The 18,399-nt window shown below is 44.8% G+C and overlaps 1 protein-coding gene across 11 annotated transcripts in view; it reads right to left on the minus strand.

Moving 5' to 3' along the window:
* The window catches only part of IFT43 (intraflagellar transport 43), a 46,886-nt gene that overhangs the window by 26,937 nt on the left and 1,550 nt on the right, over window positions 1–18,399 (minus strand). For 2 of the 11 annotated variants that reach the window (XM_086748657.1, XM_086748658.1), the window contains exons 3-6: window positions 17,829–17,874; window positions 15,251–15,352; window positions 11,698–11,727; window positions 2,406–2,473 (exon numbers count right to left, since the gene is read on the minus strand). In XM_086748657.1, coding sequence (XP_086604783.1) covers window positions 2,406–2,473; window positions 11,698–11,727; window positions 15,251–15,352; window positions 17,829–17,874 — 246 coding nt within the window. The remainder of the gene's footprint in view (window positions 1–2,405; window positions 2,474–11,697; window positions 11,728–15,250; window positions 15,353–17,828; window positions 17,875–18,399) is intronic. The other 9 variants (XM_086748654.1, XM_086748659.1, XM_086748661.1 and 6 more) reach the window with 7 other exon arrangements.

Raw genomic sequence — 18,399 nt, forward strand, 5'->3', positions numbered from 1 at the left:
GAAACGGAACTAAAAGCTTAGACCTGAAATGGGGAGAGAATAACACATAAACAGCTACAAGATCATTTCACAAGTGGCTGCAGCATTTCATCTGACCCACAATATATTTACACCACACAGAAAATGTAACTGTAGCCACTTAGCTCATTCTTCCTAAGTAAAAAAAAAAAAAAAAAAAAAAAAAAAAAAAAAAAAAAAAAAAAATCACAGATTTTAGCACTGTCAGTTCTGAAAACCAAATTACTGAAAGCAGTACAATTCCCAAGTGTAGGCTCAGTTACACTGGCCTAAAAGTGCTTATACCTACATCAGATATATCAATAGAAGCATGTTATTCCAACTACATCTACACTAGTGAAATTAGAGCAAGTTAACTTGATGGGCTTCCAAACTCAGTCAAGTTGGTTGAAAAGCTGTGGGGAGATAAAGCCTGAGAAAACAGAAACAACAAAGCTACAGCAACATTGGTATGACATCAGCCGATGACTCAGACTTTTCACATGAAGGCTTTACTCTGGGATGTGTCACAAAGACAGCATTACAGGCCAGCATCTCAGACTTTTTTAAGGGAGAGAAGGAGACAGATCAGCTTGGAAGAATACACAGCTGAAGGAAAGAAAAGACAGGGGAAGCAGTTATACAAAATCTTTGTACCTCATATGACTAAAGAAAGTCAGAACAAACCTCCCCTTATTAACATTTATTCAATAAAAGTTCTTAATACAAACGAAAAGAATGCTGTTGGATATGACATGATATCGAATGCATGACTGAGCATGGGGCATATCTTCATCTCATGTCCCACTGTGCAAGGTAGAAAAGTCTGCAGCCCTCCATCTCCTGTTCTGCTTCTTCAGCTAAATTGCATCCAACCTCACAGGAGCATTTACTCCAGAAACTTGCTGTATCTGTAAACCATGCAACTGGGATGCTGGAGAAGCACCACTGATAGCTACTGCTCCAAATCTATCAGATGAGGCTAATGTCAAACAATGGGAAATATCCTAAAGTAGCACACGGCACAGTGCTGTTACATTAGGAACCTGTGCACTGTCCTTCAGGGCACAGCCCTGAATAACTGTATTACCTCCAATCCAGTCCTTCATCTAGCCAACAATTACATAAGTTATTTTTCCTAAACAATGCAATTCACCCTTGTTCTCTGCTATCACATTTCCATAAAGCTTCTATTTGGTCCTACAAAGATCCAGGATCATTGGTGGCATTTTTTTATACGCCTGAGGTGGATGCATCTTGGCAATGGCAACTTCTAGCTGCAGCCAGCCTGTGAAAAATAATACCATTATCAGTGTTAAACTGGAGAGGAACAGAAGGAGTTCAGGCTGAGATCTTTACTCCTTCGCTTTGCTCCAGTCTCCAGATTTTCAGCTGATTTATTCTTCAGACACAAACAGAGTAATAATTTTCCCAAAAAAGTACTGTTTTCTAGAAGGGCTACCCCAGAATATAGACCACCTTTCTTACCTCCCAAGACATACTGACTGTGTAATGGGTTTCTGGATGTCCTCTCTAATCCTCAGAGTTCCAGGAAAGAAAATACATAACTTTTCCATAAATCAGAGTGCCTCCAAAGTATATGTCGAGACATATATGCTTCTTATAGGCCTTAATGTATACAAGCAATCTCACACCACTCCATGACTGAGTCCTTCAGCTCTGTGAATATGAAATATAATACCAGCATAACTTTACAGCTTCAAAAATGACAAACAGCATGAAGTCAAGTCATCTCCTCATAGCCTGAACTGTCCTTTAGTTTTCATACCCATTCTATTACCATGTCCAGATATTTCCTTTCCTTTAGGTGCCCTTCATAAGCATCAGGCTTCTCAACTTACACTCTACAATTTGTATACTTTTTTCCTCCCATCTCTTCTAGCTGACCATCTCCATCCATCTCCATTATACCATAACCTCATACACATACAAACATTGACAAATTTCACCTTTACTGTCAAGGCTGATCACTAAATCCTGAACTGTTCATTGCATTCTTGTCAGTGGGGCACTGTCATGTGTCACTCTCCTGGAAAGGATGGAACCAGTCAAATCCTCACCTCTCAGCTCCTGCATTTAACATGCTTCTTACGTATCTCCTTCCAGTTAGAGCACCAGGTAAGGAAGAATACACTGCCTCTGCAGACAGTGACACGTACACAGTTCTATGCCCTGCCAGGCCAATTTATAAAGAGCATTAGCCAGCAGAACCAAGCAACAGCAATACTTCAAACAGTTTGAAGGATTTGCAATAATATTGGAGACACATGTAATCTACTGAGGTCCATAAAACCTGTTCCAATGCCTGTCACAGCAAAGCCCAACTAGTGATGTTCACTTAATCCATGCCTAAGCCCCTCTTAATAAGGAAAGAGGTAAGGACTCACTTGGTAGATGCCAGTCCAGGATCATGTGCCCAACCTCCTTGCCGGCGCGGGGGTTTAGGTGGTGGAGCCTTTCATAAAGAGAAGAGACATGTTACAGCTAGCTCCAGTCAAGGCAAAGTCAAGCCAATTTAGACAGCAGGTCCACACGTACTGATTTAACACTCTAACAAATAATAGATGGAGAGATGGTATTTAAAATGCAGCTTATTAATAAAATAAAAGGAAGATAAATATTGCAGGACAGGTTTTTAAGTGTCTCTCTAAGCAAAACATGTATCACTCTAATCAGTATCTTGACAAGTTTCAGGTCTATGTGCCTTTGACTTGTCCAGGACACACAATACAGTAGCAGACCGATCCACAGAGAATGCACTCTCCTGGCAAAACATGGCTCACTGGGAAGTCGTTCATCACTGCTGCCCACATTTCAGTGGGAGGTATCATGTTAAATGTTTCCTCGGGTAGAAGTCAGCACATTTTATACACCTTGCTTTAGATGACAGATTGTTCCTAAAAAGTGTCAGCTTTTGTCCACTGCCTAGAATAGGTTAGATGCCAAGTTCAGATACAGCCAGCCATACCAAAGACCTCTAAAGTTAGTTGAGATTAATCCCACACTGTCACCACTGAAATGCTAAAGGGGAAGTTCATCTGGAGCTTAAAGACAGTCCCTGCTATTTTCTTGCATTGTCTTGTGTGGAACTGCCACATGGCAAGAGAAAAATGGGAATTCAGCTTGGGGCTTATGATGGGAATTTTCAAAGAATGGGCCCATGAATTCCCACCTGCCTGTTGCCTTCTGCAGTTTTGGGCTCAGTTCCCCTTCCCTGAAGCACTCCATACTGCAGGCCCTTCCGAGTTTTGCATGACAGGCAGTGGTGAAAGCAGAGGGGCAAGGTGAACCCAGTAGATGAATTTCAGTTTCCATAGCTCCTAGTTGATGGTGTCCAGCAAGGGAAGATGGGTTACCCATCTTTGGGTTGCAACCATCATGAGAAAGGATGATTGGGTAAAGGATGTCCCAAAACACGGAAAAATGGTAACTGCAAAGGAGTCTAAGCTGGAGCAATGGTGAGGAGACAGGTGGCTCCTACAGCTTTTACTAAGATAGGGAATGAGCTGAGTGACTCCTGAGGATTTTTGACCTGACAGAGGGGACCTTGCATGTGTGGTGGGGTCAACCCTGAGCCAAAGCCAAATTACCTCTTGCCACAGATGAGGAAGGGGTTGAGCTAACCCCGATGGTAGGGGTCTCCCATGTTTATTTCTTGAAGCAGAAGCATTGTTTGTGAGTGTGGGAAATGAAGGGACCCTGCCAGGGGCAGCCGCTGCCTGCTGCAGGGAAGGGGCACGACCCTGCATAGCTCCCTGATAGGAGCAAAAATAGTCATCCTCCAAAAATAAACAGGGATCAGAAATGAGGCAGGAGCCACAGTCCCAAAATACCAGCTTTCTTCAGCAAAGGGAGCACAGGAGGGCAGAGGGACAGGCAGGGAGCGTGAAACGCAGGAAACGGCCTCCTTATATGGGCTCATCCGCAGGGGACAGAGCTCAGTCGACTGGAATGACCATGTCACAGAATGTGAAGCCTTCAGGGGCCCGAGTGAATGGAGTTTTCTGATCTTTAAATGATTCCCCCAGATTCTTAAGATGCCAAACCAGAGAAGAGGCTACAGTGCCAAAAAAGGAGCATTTTGAATTCAGTTGATCTGGACACACCCAGAGCCCAGGAAAAAGGGGAAAAACACACCACATATGGGCGTGCATGCCCACATAAACATCCCTATTCCCATTACACACACCCCTACCTCAAAAACACACTCCCTCCCACACAGATCCTTCCCATGCAAACAACGCTCCTCCCCTCACACAATCCCTCTGACAGCCAGCAGGCCATGTTCCCAACACACAGCCTCACAACTCCTCGCAAAGGTGCACGTAGTTACACAAAAGTCACCAAAGAACCTGGGCCATAAGGCTGAGGGAAAATTCAGTATCTCCAGGGCATTCTGATGCACCAGCAATTTAATTCCCTCATCATCAAAACTAGAGATATCGCAAGTGGGGCACTCCAGATCAGAGGGTGATGAGAATGGCTGCCCTAGTCTTTGCACTGGGGCAGCTATGCCACTCCATGACATCTAGGGGTCTGCTTCCAATGTCTTGCCAATGTTATAATGTCCTCCCATTGATCATACACACCAGGCAACCCTGAATGTCTGTCAGACCCTGACAAACACCTCACATATACCTACAGGTCTTTTATTCCTCTTGCAATAAATCAGGTAATTCTTTTTGAACTGCCTACAGGAGCACTAGCAACAGGAAAGGCAATGTTAACTGTCAGATGAGGATAAATAGCTTTTCTTTGTTAGTTGCCTGGAAAGTGCCGTAATAAGGTCACATGCCACATGCACTTTTGTCAAGTAAATAAACTTACCTTCATATACTTTCACATTTCCAAAACCTCAGCATAATTTACAACTGAGGATGCAATGTCGTGCATTGCCATAATATGGTGACAGGTAGGGACGCTGCAGCTGCAAGCGAGAGCTTGAGGCAGAAAGCGGGAAGAACATCAACCCCAGCGGGAGCAAAGCAGAAAGAGAGGACATTGTTCCTCTGTAATGGAGCAAATGTGCTCCTGAATACACCTTTTTGGTGACAGCTCAGTTTCTTTCAAAGCATTAACTAACCACTTGCTTGCTGTGTTTGCTTTTCCACTTAAGTTTTGACAGTTATTTACCTCCAGAAGATTTCCTCTACCTTAGTTTCTGCAGATCATCCATTTTTTCAAGGAACACAGCCATGGTCTGGGATTTTTATTTTATTTTTTCTCAGAAATTCAGTTCACCCTTTTTGTGATGGCACTTTTCCACTACTCCCAGGCCACCTTCTTTACCAACACTTTCATACTACCACCATAATCAGTATTTTATCTCTCCCTTTGAAAAATGACTGGCCTGAATTCCATCTCTCCTGCATTAAAGTAGAAACTCTATCTTCTTCTTTATCTGTAGTCAGGCCTTTTCTTATCAGACAGATGTAGAATTCTAATTTGGCTTCCCCATTAAGGCACAAATTTCCAGGCTACTTGTCAGATCATGTCTGCAGTTCTAAAGGTGCTAGTTGGATGTTGCATCCCTCACGGAAGCAACTACCCTGTGTGTCTCTGGATCCTGAGGGTCCAGCAAAGTTTCTTTCAGGACCTACCACAACACAGGCAGATTACAGACACATTGGCTCCGTCAGATTCTCAGGTGGGTCTGGAAATATGGATTAATTTACCTTCATCAACATGACAACTCCTTTGAAACAGCAAGTGCTCTGTGCAGGGAAACAGGGACTCAAATAACATTTACAGTGTGGAACAGAGGACACACAATTTTACTGTCATGTAATAAATCTCCTAAAATGTGTAGTATCCATGTTCTGCCCAACATACAAACACTGTGAGATTTTATACAGTGTGTAGGTGCCTTGTTTTTATCCAATATTGACCATATATTGGATATTCGTATGGCCAGTCTTGAGTTTCCTCTTCTCCAGTAAGTTGCCTGAGGCTCCCCTGACTGAGGAAAAGTAAATCTCCACAAACAGGCCTGATGAATTAGTTTTGACTGCTGCCAATTAAGGAGCTGGAAGTCAAGTAGCTCCACTGCTTCCAAGCAACCACATAACACTTAAAATCTATACAAATCTCAGAGCATATATATAAAAAAGGGGTCAATTCCCAGACCTATGCAAGCCTTGACTTTTTGCAAAGAACAGCCCATCTCTGCTAGCCCTCTTTATCGTGTCCACAGATGCTGGCGCATCTGATTTTAATGAATCCCCTCCAACGACTTCTGCACGTCTTAAATACCTAGTAGAAAATATTGAATTTCCATTTCATCCACAAACTGTCCTTCTTCATGGGCACTGGCCTTCCTTTACCAGGGAAAGTGCTATGGAGACAGACAAAGTTCTTGCGGGGGGGTTTCAAATATTCTGTCATCTATCACAGCAGGTAAAAGCTCATACCATTAAACAACTATCAAGAACTTCCTCCATAAAACAATGGTCAGCTTACACGTGCACATGCTAGAAGAGCTGTTATATTGCAGCATTTGGCACCTTAACCTATCTCAAGAGTTACTGCTCTCCCCTGCTGGAAAACAGCAAAGCAGCACGCAACAATCTGATTCTCTGAGAATGGAAATACCAGGTAGAATCCTCTCACAACCCACAGTTACAGTGCCCCTCCAACCCTCGCAGGCATGAAGATCTCTCAAACAGTTTGCTACTACCTTGTGCTACGTACTGTCAGACATGTTCCCATCCATCTCCACCACTCCTACAGTTCTTTTGTTGCCTTCAAGTGGGTCCAGGAGCACTCAAAGCAAGAAACAAATGTGTGGAAAAGGAAAAGCTTTTAATAAAATCATTTTGATGGGATTGTCCCTAATCCACATCAAGGTAGCCAAGCAGGGGAGGATGCTCCTAGAAAGGCTGGGAAACATGGCTGACTAGAAATGCTTTTTCAGTAGATGTCATCAAAAGGCTAGTAGATAACCTCAGAAAGCTAAAAATAACTGCCCTGCTGGCCAGCCACTCGGGGTGCACGGGAGAGAGGCAAGCGCAAGGCCTCGGGGAGCTCCAGGCCACGCAGTGCTGGGGCTTACACTGGGGAAGTTGGCCTAATTAGGGAACAAAAGTTCAGCTGCATTTTTGAGATTCCTTCTGGCGAATCTGGCCAACTTCCAGCTGAGCGGTCCCCAGGAACAGGCTGGGAGTCCAGCATTTCTACAATCAACCAGAAGACCACTGGAAAAAAAAAGAAGCAATCCCTGTAAAATGGAAGCAGGTAAAAAGTCAGTGCTTCCTTGGATGCTGGTTCCCTTTGCTGGAGGATGTTTATTAGCACAATGCAAGATCCAAACAGATGACAGAAGCTCTGGGACATGGAGGGACAAATTCAGCTCAGCCCAGGACAAACACGCAGATGGGAGGACATTCACAATGTGCAACAGCTACAGGAAATTCTGCCTCAGAGAACCCTCCCAGGTTCTTAGAGATGCCAGTCGCTTCAAGCGCTATCTACTGCCAGTCCATCCCACTCCCAACTGCTTGCCTAAGAAGGCAAATCCCTGCCAATGTGCTGTATATAAAATGCAGCTAGCCCCTGTTGAGAGCTCTTCTACAAGCTGAAGATCACAGGGGAAAACAGGATGGTAGAGAAAAACAATGCAGTCAGACTATAAGGTCTTCAAGACAGGAACTTTTTGTTTCAGTCACACACCAACATTCTCTAGATCTTACCGTAATGCAAGTTGTAGATACAAAAAGGACTATAAGGGACTGCGTTACAATTATACGTGACTTCTTAGGTCATGAACTCTCTGAACTAGAGTGGCTGGACAGTGCCTAAGCCACTGTGATTACTTTTACACAAATAAGGTCCCCAGTAAGCACCCACCTGAGTGCAGCCAGTGCTGGGCTCCTCAGTTGCATATTTCAGGGGAAGTGGGGAAGAGCACTTGGGGGGTGGCTGCCGTGCAGATCTAGACCAGACCAGACAATAGAATGAGAGTTTGGAGCTGGGTGCCAACCACTGTGTGAGGGTAAGAACTGGGTCAGGAAAATACCGCTCTGATTAAAGGCCCTGATCATATAAAGCCCCAGGCCATGTCTACACCACAGGTGCAGACACACCTGCATGCAGGATCCATGTGAGTCAGCTCGAGTCTGGAAATGGCCTAGCTTTAGGTACTTCTGGTAACCAAGCTGGTACCTCCCCAGGTAGAGTGCAGGTTGCGTCTCACTGGGGGATCTCTGCATCATTTGCACTGTATTTTAGGATGCAACTACACTCACTCAAACAACCCCACCAAACTGGGCCACTTTGCAACATTAAGTCCGCAACTGGCTTCACATTTCAGGTACGAGTTCTTTGATAGCTGTTTGTCCAACAAACATTAATTGTAAACAATTGTTCCTGACATGTTGTCTTAACCTAAAAAGGAACAGCCCATTTTTCCACCCAAATCATTTTAAAAGCACTGGGAACTAGAACTACAGAAGGACTTGTATGCCCCCTCTGGAAAGGACAGATCCTCAAATCCTCTTTCCAGTTATTGCCTTAAAGCATGTCATCACTTAAACTTTGAGTGATACAGAGCCACAGAGGTCAGCATCCACCTAGTTAAGAGTCAGAAATCAGGTGCTCTTCCTGCTTTACTCCATGAAGGACCTTCAGACTACCTACAGCATGTCTACCAAAGCACAACTAGAGAAGAAGGTCCCAGCTGGACTCACTAGGGCTGGAACAGATGTCTTCCTGCTCATGTTGTTGTCTTCAGTTAGGAAGTCCTTTCCTGCAGCCAAAAAATTCTTTCAGTTCTCTTTTGCAAAGCAGAGCAGCTTCAGGAGAAAGGACCAAGAGCCTTCTCAGATCCAGAACAGCTCATAGCTTTGTCATTACACATAAAATTCTCTAGGGAGGTGGGAAACATTACTTGATACATCTTTCAGGAGGAGGAAGAGGAGAATAAAATCAGTACCTTCCAGCTTGGAAAGCAGATCGTAGGTTTAATCTTTAAGTTTAGGTATAAAGTGTGTGACTTCGACATTGAAATGAGCACCTCCATCCCTGGAGGTGCCTGAAGGCAAGGAAAAGCCTTGCTCCACTGCTGAAGGCTACAAAATGCAGGATGGAGGGGATCAGGATCGTTCACTGCTAGTGCAGGGATATGCACTCCCAGAGCTCTCAGACAGGTGCCAGAACTCCACAGAAGGGCAGGGTTTCAGACACACTGCAGTTCCCAGCCACTCTTTACCACCACAGATCCACAGGCCCATCCTGAGATTGTCTACACACTACACAGGCGTCTAATACAGGCTGTGGATTTTCCAGTGAGGATAAAGCATCTCAGTCACCCTGCGGATCTGAGTGCAGGGAATCCTCACAGTTCTGTATAAAGCCCTAGCCCTCCTTTCAGACAGGGACTAAAGCAAACTAGAGGAAGGACTTCTCTGAGGCCCCAAAGCAAATCTGTGGCAAAGCCAGGAAGAGAACCCAGCAAAATCTTGGCTCACAGCCACATTCATACTCCTCCTGCCTATTCTGCCTCTGCAAATTAACTGAGATATTAGGATACACCCTTTATTATACCATTGATTAGCCTTACAGCCTTTGGCTATATGTCCCAGGCAGCCTTGGAAGGTGCAGCCAAATGAGTGATTCAACTGGCAAAAATTCAGATCCAAGATGAGTGGTTTGCCAGGGGATGCAAAACAAGTCTCAGAGCAGGCAGATGGCTGGAGGGCAGGACTTCAGCAGGTACGTTCAGATCAACAGCCCAGTTGGGGCTGTTTGCTAGTATTCAGGCAGCCACAAAGTATCTTCAGCACAGCAAGAGGAAAGGGACCAAATCCAGGAGGAGTTCAGATTGTAACACTCAGCAGAGCCCAAAGGGAGTTCAGAAAAGGGTTACGTGAGCCATGAGGGGGATGAAGGGGCCAACTTCGGACAAATGATTCAAGAAGCCAAGTATTTAAGTATTTCAGCTTGGCCAGGCAATGACTAAGGGAGGGATATACTTCAACAAGTTTTGGATCACGTTTTATGATATGAAGTTCCACTAATAATTGGTTTGGAAGAGACTTACAATACAATTAACCTAAGTTTGTAAGCGTATAGTATTTTAAGTTACAAGCAGCTTACTGATCAGTCAGATTTCTGAACACACAGTTAACCATTTTGTTACCTTTCACAGATATTTACAAATGGAAAAATACTATACAGTGCGACTGCGATGCCTAAGAGCATAAGCCTGAATAAAGGGTGCAGGAATTATCCAAACACAAGGGGTTTCAAAGCAGGGATCGCTACATACTAAGGAAAATCTCCTGGCCAGGCACCATTGCATAACATCCCTGAAGCAACAACAATTGCTCATGTGGAAGAGTCACATCAGCTCAGTTATTTTAATGAAATTTAGCAGCCAGGAGCAAGAAGGCGCCTGTGGCATATGACCAGCCACCACTCGGTACAGCAGACCTTGGAAATCAATGATTTAGGGCACTGTATGGAGGTGGAATTAGTTCCAGTGAAATGACTGTAAGGACTGGTTCCAAGTTGGGGGCCAGCGGAGGATGGGGGACAGCGGGGGGAGATTAGATCAATTATCACAAAAAATTTCTATTGGTAACGAGTCCCCAAAATTATATGCATCAGCGGGAGGTCTCTCTGCCCGATGAATGGAAAAGTGCTCTGGGCACAGTCCTAAACCATCCATCACTGACAAATAAACCCAGTGGATCTTTCCCCTCTAGCACTACCAAGAGAAAACTGAGCTAATCTGAATAGTCTTGACTCCTTGTGATGAGCATACCCTTCTGAGGCCAGAATTAATTAGATAGGTGAATCGGGTTTCTTTTCTGGGCTTTAAATTTCACACATGGATCTACTATGCTACCACTGGGCTGGTGCTTCAGCAGACAGAATTAAGAGTACAAGAGAGGATGCTTTAATTGTCCAGCATATACAGGGAGCAACTCTAGCCAGGAAAAATTGGGCAACACCAATTCCATGGTTAGCAAGAGTGCAAGACAGTTAGCCCAAAGGCTTTAACAGAAACAGGTACTAGTTCTCAGCTTGTTCTGAACAGCACCACCCTGGTTTCTAATGCCAAATGAATGCAGAGATGTATTTTAGCTTGCTGCAGGATGAGAAAGGATAAGTGTATTCATTTTCTCTGTATACCAGGAGCCTGGCAAGAAGCACTATGCCATCCTATTAACCACAGATATTAGCATTCCAGTGCTGTTGCAATAAAAAGGAAAGACTCATAGAAAATACAAAGGCACATATCCTTGTTACTACTGGCTGGCCTTCTCCTCTGGGGCACTAGCAAGACTACATAATCCCTAAGGACAAGTTTTCGTGTTATGGGAGCAAGCTAACCATACTGGACAGCAAATCCAGGCTCACTCAGGTTTTGTACTCTATTAGCTAATTGCTGCCCTGACCCTTAAATGAAAATAGACTATCTTTCCAATGGCCACAGATACATCTGTGACCTCAGAACAAATGCAGCAACTGATAAGAGCAGCTGCTACAAAGATAATAAGAAAATCTGTCAGCAACGGGAACAGAGGATGTGAGAAAGGCACTGCATCTGAGGCAAACTTTGTCTTATTCTCCAATTCAAGAGTCCCCTCTTAAGGTAGCCTCCAGATACATGAATAGGTTAGTCCTTCTAGTGCCCTTCAGAGAAGCCAGCATCTACCCAGAAGCCTCTAGTCTTACATGGTCAATCTCTTCCTCATGGTCTTCATCCTAGAAGGATCAGGACAGAAAAAGAGAGAGAGAAGTTAAAAGGAAGAACTACAGAAGCCTGCACAAAATAGCTTGAAGATTGACATGAATGGCTGTCCTGCAGCACATGCTCTGCAACCTTATTCACCTGAGCAAAGTACAAAGGATCCCACCACTGTGAGATTTTATATCCACAGTCATTCATGCATACACCAACTACGATACTGTAAAGCATGCCTGTTTGACTGCAATGGCAGGAAAGTCTGCTAGCAATCAGACCCTTGAAAGACATACTAAAGAAAAAAAAAAACAAAACTAAAAGTGAGAGGAGATATGACTAACTGTTAGCTTTAGTAGATGAACTTTAGCTAACTCCATGGTATAAGGGAGTAAGCTTAGTTACGCGGTAGATGAGTAACTCAAGGAAAGCAGCCTGTTAATCACTGTGAAAGCTGCAAACTGGTTGAGAACCTTTCTGATGAGCAGCCAGCACCAGGAGTGACAATAACCAGTTGTTAGGCACCAAAAGCAAGGAGGCAGCGATTAAGAATCCAGTAATCTCTATGCAATCCTAGAAATGACAGTGTTCTGAATCAGTCAGGGAGAGAACCTAGGATACCCACAAACCTACACCGGGAGTGCACACTGGATTGCTAGAACCACTACACTAATCCATCTGACTTTTCTTTTGGACTGCGTCATCTCTCCTGTGGAAGAGGGAAGCCATGTGATTAATAAATGGTATGTATCTCTGAAGTGGTTTGGTATCTGAGTCCACTTAGTGTCTGCACTGTCATCTGGTCTTACAGTCATACCTTGACAGGAGCAGAGGAAGGCTACATACAGGCTAGGGTAGCTGGGGTACAGAAGTGTCCCTATCAGTGAGCAGTAAAAATGAAATCAGATTCACCCAACTGGTAACATCTGTTGGAAGCGTGCATCTGTCAGCCAGGGACTCACTTGTTTCCACACCCGAGAGCAGAAAGGCTTCTGCAGTGCCCAACATGACCTAAGCTTCTCTGGATCTACGGAGCCCAAGAGGTATAGGACTTGCAGTAGCACGGAAAGAAATCCAGCTGGACAACACATGTTGGAAAATCATTTAAATAACTACTTCTTTGAGCAATCTTCCACATGGATTTCACCCTTAGCAATTGATTTACAGTTGTTTATTCATTTGACTTAGATAACCAGAGTCCTATTTAAACAATACCTCGATATCAGCCTGAAGAATCACTGCCAGGAGTGTTTGTAAGCTGGGTGGTGGAAGCCCAAATAGCTGCTTTGCAAAATTGACCTGTGGGAACATCCTTCCGATATGCAATGGAGGTGACCCAAGTTTTTGTCTGTCTGCATGAATCTAGTCTGAAAAAGATACTTTTTACAGCACAGAAATGCTCATTTTTTAACTATCACCCAAGGACCACAACTACATAGGCAAGCTTATAAATACCAGGTAAGATAACAAGAAAAGAACATACTCTCAGAAGTGAAAGCACCAAGCCTTTCCTCAGGCTTTGGTGAAACGTGGGGAAGAGAACCAGCAGGGAAGAGAAGCTCAACATGAGCCAGCAATGTGTGCTTGCAGCCCAGAAAGCCAATTGCATGCTGGGCTGCATCAAAAGAAGAGTGGCCAGAAGGTCAAGGGAGGTGATTCTGCCTCTCTACTCCAGGCTCATGAGACCCCACATGGAGCACTGCGTCGAGTTCTGGAGCCCAAAACATAAGAGGATGTGGACCTGTTGGAGCGAGTCCAGAGGAGGGCCATGAAAGATGTTCAGAAGGCTGGAGCACCTCTCCTATGAGGACAGGCTGAGAGAGTTGGGGCTGTTCAGCCTGGAGGAGAGAAGGGTCTGGGGAGACCTTATAGCAGCCTTCCAGAAACTAAAGGAGGCATATAAAAAAGATGGGGAGAAACTCCTTAACAGGGCCTGTTGTGATAGGATGAGGGTTAATGGTTTTAAAATAGAGGGAGTTGATGTAAGGAAAAATTTTTTTATAATGTGGGTAGTGGAACACTGGCACAGGCTGCCCAGAGGGGTGGTGGATGCCCCATCCCTGGAAACATTCAAGGCCAGGTTGGACGCGGCTCTGATCTGGTTGGAGATGTCCCTGCTTCTTGCAGGGGTGTTGGACTAGATGACCTTTAAAGTTCCCTTCCAACCCAAACTATTCTGTGATCTTGGACAAACCCTGATACAAAGTGAAAGTGACCCTGTTCTACCTGTGTGGACATATTCTCAACATAGCCTGGAAAACCCTCACCCTTTATGCTGACATATTGCCTGTTAAAGCAGTCCCCACTCAAAGGATCTACAAGTGTTGCCAGAGGGACACAGACAGCATCACATTGAGATTGTAAGAGGTAGAAACCCAGGGAAGTCTTGAACAAGGTCCCAAAGGAATCTCGTCACAGTAGGATAAAGAGAAAACAGACTGTGGCAGCAGGGTAACATTAAAATATTTTTGGATGCTGATTTCTTATGGAACAGCACATAGTTCACTCTTGCTGAGAAGAGACACGGAATGGGAAAAGTTTGCTGTTATGATTTTTAAAAAGGCTTTTCCACTCAGCTTTCCAAATCAATCTCCTCAAGAACTCTAAATCTGGCCAAACAACTTCTTTTGGTGGATGTCATCAAGCCAGCATTCAGGCTGTCAGACGTAGCGATGTTATGGCCAGGAAAAAGGTTTGACTTTTATTCTACAAAAGTGTCCAGAAGTCCTGGTAGGATGGGACAGTAAAGATCTTCAACAGATCTCATCACATGATCTGCCCCTCCCATTATATAAGTAACACAACCAGCTTGAGTTTGTCCCATTTGTCAGAAACTTGACAGCATCAAGATGAGTAAAAAGTAACACAAGAAGCCAGGGGATGGGAAAGGCCTCCCAATGGAAAAATGGATACATTACCCCTCTGAAAATGAATGTTTGAAATGTGAAGTTCTGGCATGCAGTAAGCAGATTTATCTCTAGGAATTCCCAGTTACGGCATATTCCCCTGGGTGCCCAAGAAGTGCCTGCCGATTTGCCAAGGAGCTCTAAAGGCCAGGAACATGCACAGCCATTGCTGCAGGAGGATGTTGACTGCACCCATAACAGCAAATAATCATGTTCCTTCTTGCCTCATGAAATAACACGTAGCTGCAGTGTTGTTTGTTACTACTTGTACTTCTGAAAAGGCAGGAATGCTCTGTATGTCGGATGGCAGACTGTGAGCTTTGTGGCCCTTAGTGAGCCTCTTGAAGAGACAGAGGTCTACATGTAAAGATAATGCAGATACTTCCACACAGGAATGGGAATTATCAAATAGAGATTTGGGCAGAGGAATTGCAGCTACACCACTACAGTTACAAAAGTTATTGTGGGAGATATACACACACAACAGGCACTGAAAAGATACTAAGATATCATACTGTTTTCTTAGAGCTTGGGGGGAAGTATCTTAGGCTATAAGGCACATGAGATTGCAGTTGTGCCCTAGGGAAGGAGGTTATAACAATGCATGTGTGAAAGAAGACACACAGCTGAGGAAATGTACTGTTGTTTGGAGTCTCTTTTGGAAAACCAGAGTCCAGGTCGAGGAGAGATCAGCAGTAATCTGATAAGATCTCTGCTTCAAGTCAGATGATTTGCCTGTTGACTTCAAAACAAAGATCTTTTTAATTACGTTAAATGAGTTCTTCATTCCTCGAAGTGAATTTCCTTGTAATAAGCCCAAATACTGAAACATGGATAGACAGGTACTTTTTGCTTCCTTCAAGCAAGCTGCTCTGACTAGAAAACACTTCCTGGATGGTTCTCAGTGTCATGAAAACAATAGCACAAATGGTATGTTCATACCAGAAATTTGAGCTGGGTGGAAACCAAAATTGACATGAAGTTAAAAAAAAAAAAGTCAAGGTGAATCTGAAAATTGTTTTAAAACTCTGAGGATCTACTGAGGACAGAATCACCATCCTGAATGCAAAACTGCACATGAAGGTGTGAATATGGCAAAGGTTTGAGACAAACCCCTCTGTCTTCAAAATCTGTAACAAGAATAAAACCTCCTATGCTGAACTTAATTACATGGGTCCTCCTCTACTACTGACAGTTCCAGAAAAAAAGTACTGGGGTTTTTTTGTTTGGGTTTTTTTTTTTTTTTGGGAAGGTTCTTTGAAAAGGTTTCAAGATGACCAGATGTCTGAATGAGGCGTCCATTGTAACAGCTGACCCCACCACTTGGAGGCAAACCAAGGCCAAGCTTCCAGTAAAGTAAAAGGTGATTGCCAATCTAGGGTGAAGGTGTTCTGGTTTTGTTTAGTGAGGGGGGGCCTAAGGTGGTAGCTTCTGTAGGAAACTGCTAGAAGTTGCTCCCCATTGTTCAGTGGACTCGGCCAGGCCTAGGGCGGACCCGCTGCTGGCCAAGGCCAAGCCAATTGGTAGCAGAATGTCCCATGATAATGCCTCTGCGATAACATATTTAAGAAGGGGAAAACAAAAAAAAAAAAAAAAAGAAGAGAAGATGTGAAGCAGCTGAGCGGGGGCAGAGATGGGGAGGCGCGAGCCTTGTGGGCCTTACAGGCCTCACCCTCTGGCCTCCTGCTGGGCAGCCGACTGGGCCCAACTGGGCCCAGCCTGGCTGCAAGAAGTGGAGAGGAAATGAGAAGTGAACAAGATGTGAAAATGATCCTGAGAGGCGTCTGCCAGCCTGTTGTGAGGAACGGCTGCAGACGCCAAGGTCAGTGAAGAAGGAAGGCGAGGAGTAACGCGGCTCCTGGCCAAGATTCCCCTGCAGCCTGAGGTGATGACCATGGTGGAGCAGGTGCATGGAGCTGCAGCCCATGGAGGTCCATGGAAGGGCAGAGATTCACCTGCAGCCCATGGAGGACCCCACACCGGAGCAGGTGGAGGCCTGAAGGCGGCTGTGGCCCGTGGAGGGCCCACTGGGGCAGCTGTTCTGGAGGGACTGCACCCCGTGGAAGAGATCACCCACGCCAGAGCAGTTTCATGAAGGACTGTGGCCCATGGGAGGGATCCCACGCTGGAGCAGAGGAGGAATGTGAGGAGTTCTTTCCCCGATGATGACACAGCAGCGTAAAACAACGTGTGATGAACTGACCGCAACCCCCATTCCCTCTCTCCCCTGTGCCACTCGGGGTGGGGAAGGTAGTAGAGATAATGTTAAGCCCAGGAAGAGGGAGGGGTTGGGGGGAGGTTAACTTGTTCCTGTCTCATTCTCCTGCTAGTTTTAGAAATAAAGGAACAGTTTTCCCCAAGTCGAGTCTGTTTTGCCCGTGACGGTAATTTTAAGGATTTCTCCCTGTCCTTATCTCAAACCTCGAGCCGTTTTTCTTATATCATCTCCCCCTATTCTCTCGGAGGGTGGGGGGAGTGAGAGAGAGACTGCGTAGCGTAGTCTGGTCCCGATCGGGGCTGAACTACGACAGAAGGGAAAAACAATATTAGTTCTATTAAAAGCTCACTTTGGTATCAAATATGATCATGTATGAGAAGCCTCCAATTCTGGAGCAAAGGAAAAGGCTGAGGCTTATTTATAGTGGATTTTGTCTCTTCTCCAGTAGCTCCAAGGTTTTCTGTTAACAGCAACAAAGAACTGTCTGAAGGGAGACTATTGACACAAACGTTACTTCCTGGTGGTTAAGATCCAGTAATAACATATTTGAATCTTGTAAGGCGTGGAAGGCCTCACCCTTCTGCTGCTGAAAAGCTCACTGCTTTCAAACAGAAGATTCTATTTCTGAGTCCTTTCCAGGGGTGCCCAAGGAGTGGAGCCTTTATGACCTCTTCCCAGCTATTATAATGGCTATGATGCGAGACACACCAAGTACAACTTCAGTAAGTTGCAGTCAGTCAGCTGTACCTCTACATCACACCCTGGTCTCTTTCTAACCAGGGAATCAGTCCATGAACTAGGACGGCCAGTTCCAGTAAGAGAACAATCTGACAGTGAGCCACCCTGATCTGGAGGCTAACCAATGATTACACCCACTTAAACCATCAGCCGGTTTCTTTAAGACTTTCTTTACCTATGAGGCCCACGGTTATTTCAATTTCTTAAATTATGCCTTCTGCAAACTCTCTCACAGAATCCCTCTGGAGCTCCTATAGCATACCTGGAGGGAGGAGAATGCAGAGGTGGGAGATGACTCTCCATTATGCCTATCAAGAGAAAACAGAAAAAAAAAAGCCTGTTCCATGAGGTGTTATTGTAAGCTAAGCCGTAACAGTGTATTTTCAACAGCATCACAGGCACTCCAAGGAAATACCCCCCTATAAAACCATTTTCACACAGATGGCTGAGACACAACTACTCAGTGTAATAGGAGAGTTTTGTCAGGGCAAAGAGGATCAGGGAGCAGCCACTCCCAAGACAGGAGCTCCCAGGGCTCTGAGGCACAGTTGGTGCCATGGTGGCCAGCAGGGCAAAGTGGGTTTGGAATTTAAAGAAGCCAAGAATATGGTATGCTGGAGACCACGATCAGCATTGCAAAAAGCTAAGTATCACCTAATTTAAACCAATATCATAATCAATAAGGTGGAAGTCTGATGACCCTTTTGTAAATCTGAAGGTGTTAGGGAGCAAAATCTGTATGTTATTCCTTGACAAGTGCACCTTCCAGCCGGAGACGCCCATGGAGAAGCCATGCTAACGTCAGAGAGCAAACTTCCAGATAGAATTTGAGC

The sequence above is a fragment of the Chlamydotis macqueenii genome, chromosome 5, assembly GCF_036417535.1.
Source record: "Chlamydotis macqueenii isolate bChlMac1 chromosome 5, bChlMac1.mat, whole genome shotgun sequence".
Taxonomy (NCBI): domain Eukaryota; kingdom Metazoa; phylum Chordata; class Aves; order Otidiformes; family Otididae; genus Chlamydotis; species Chlamydotis macqueenii.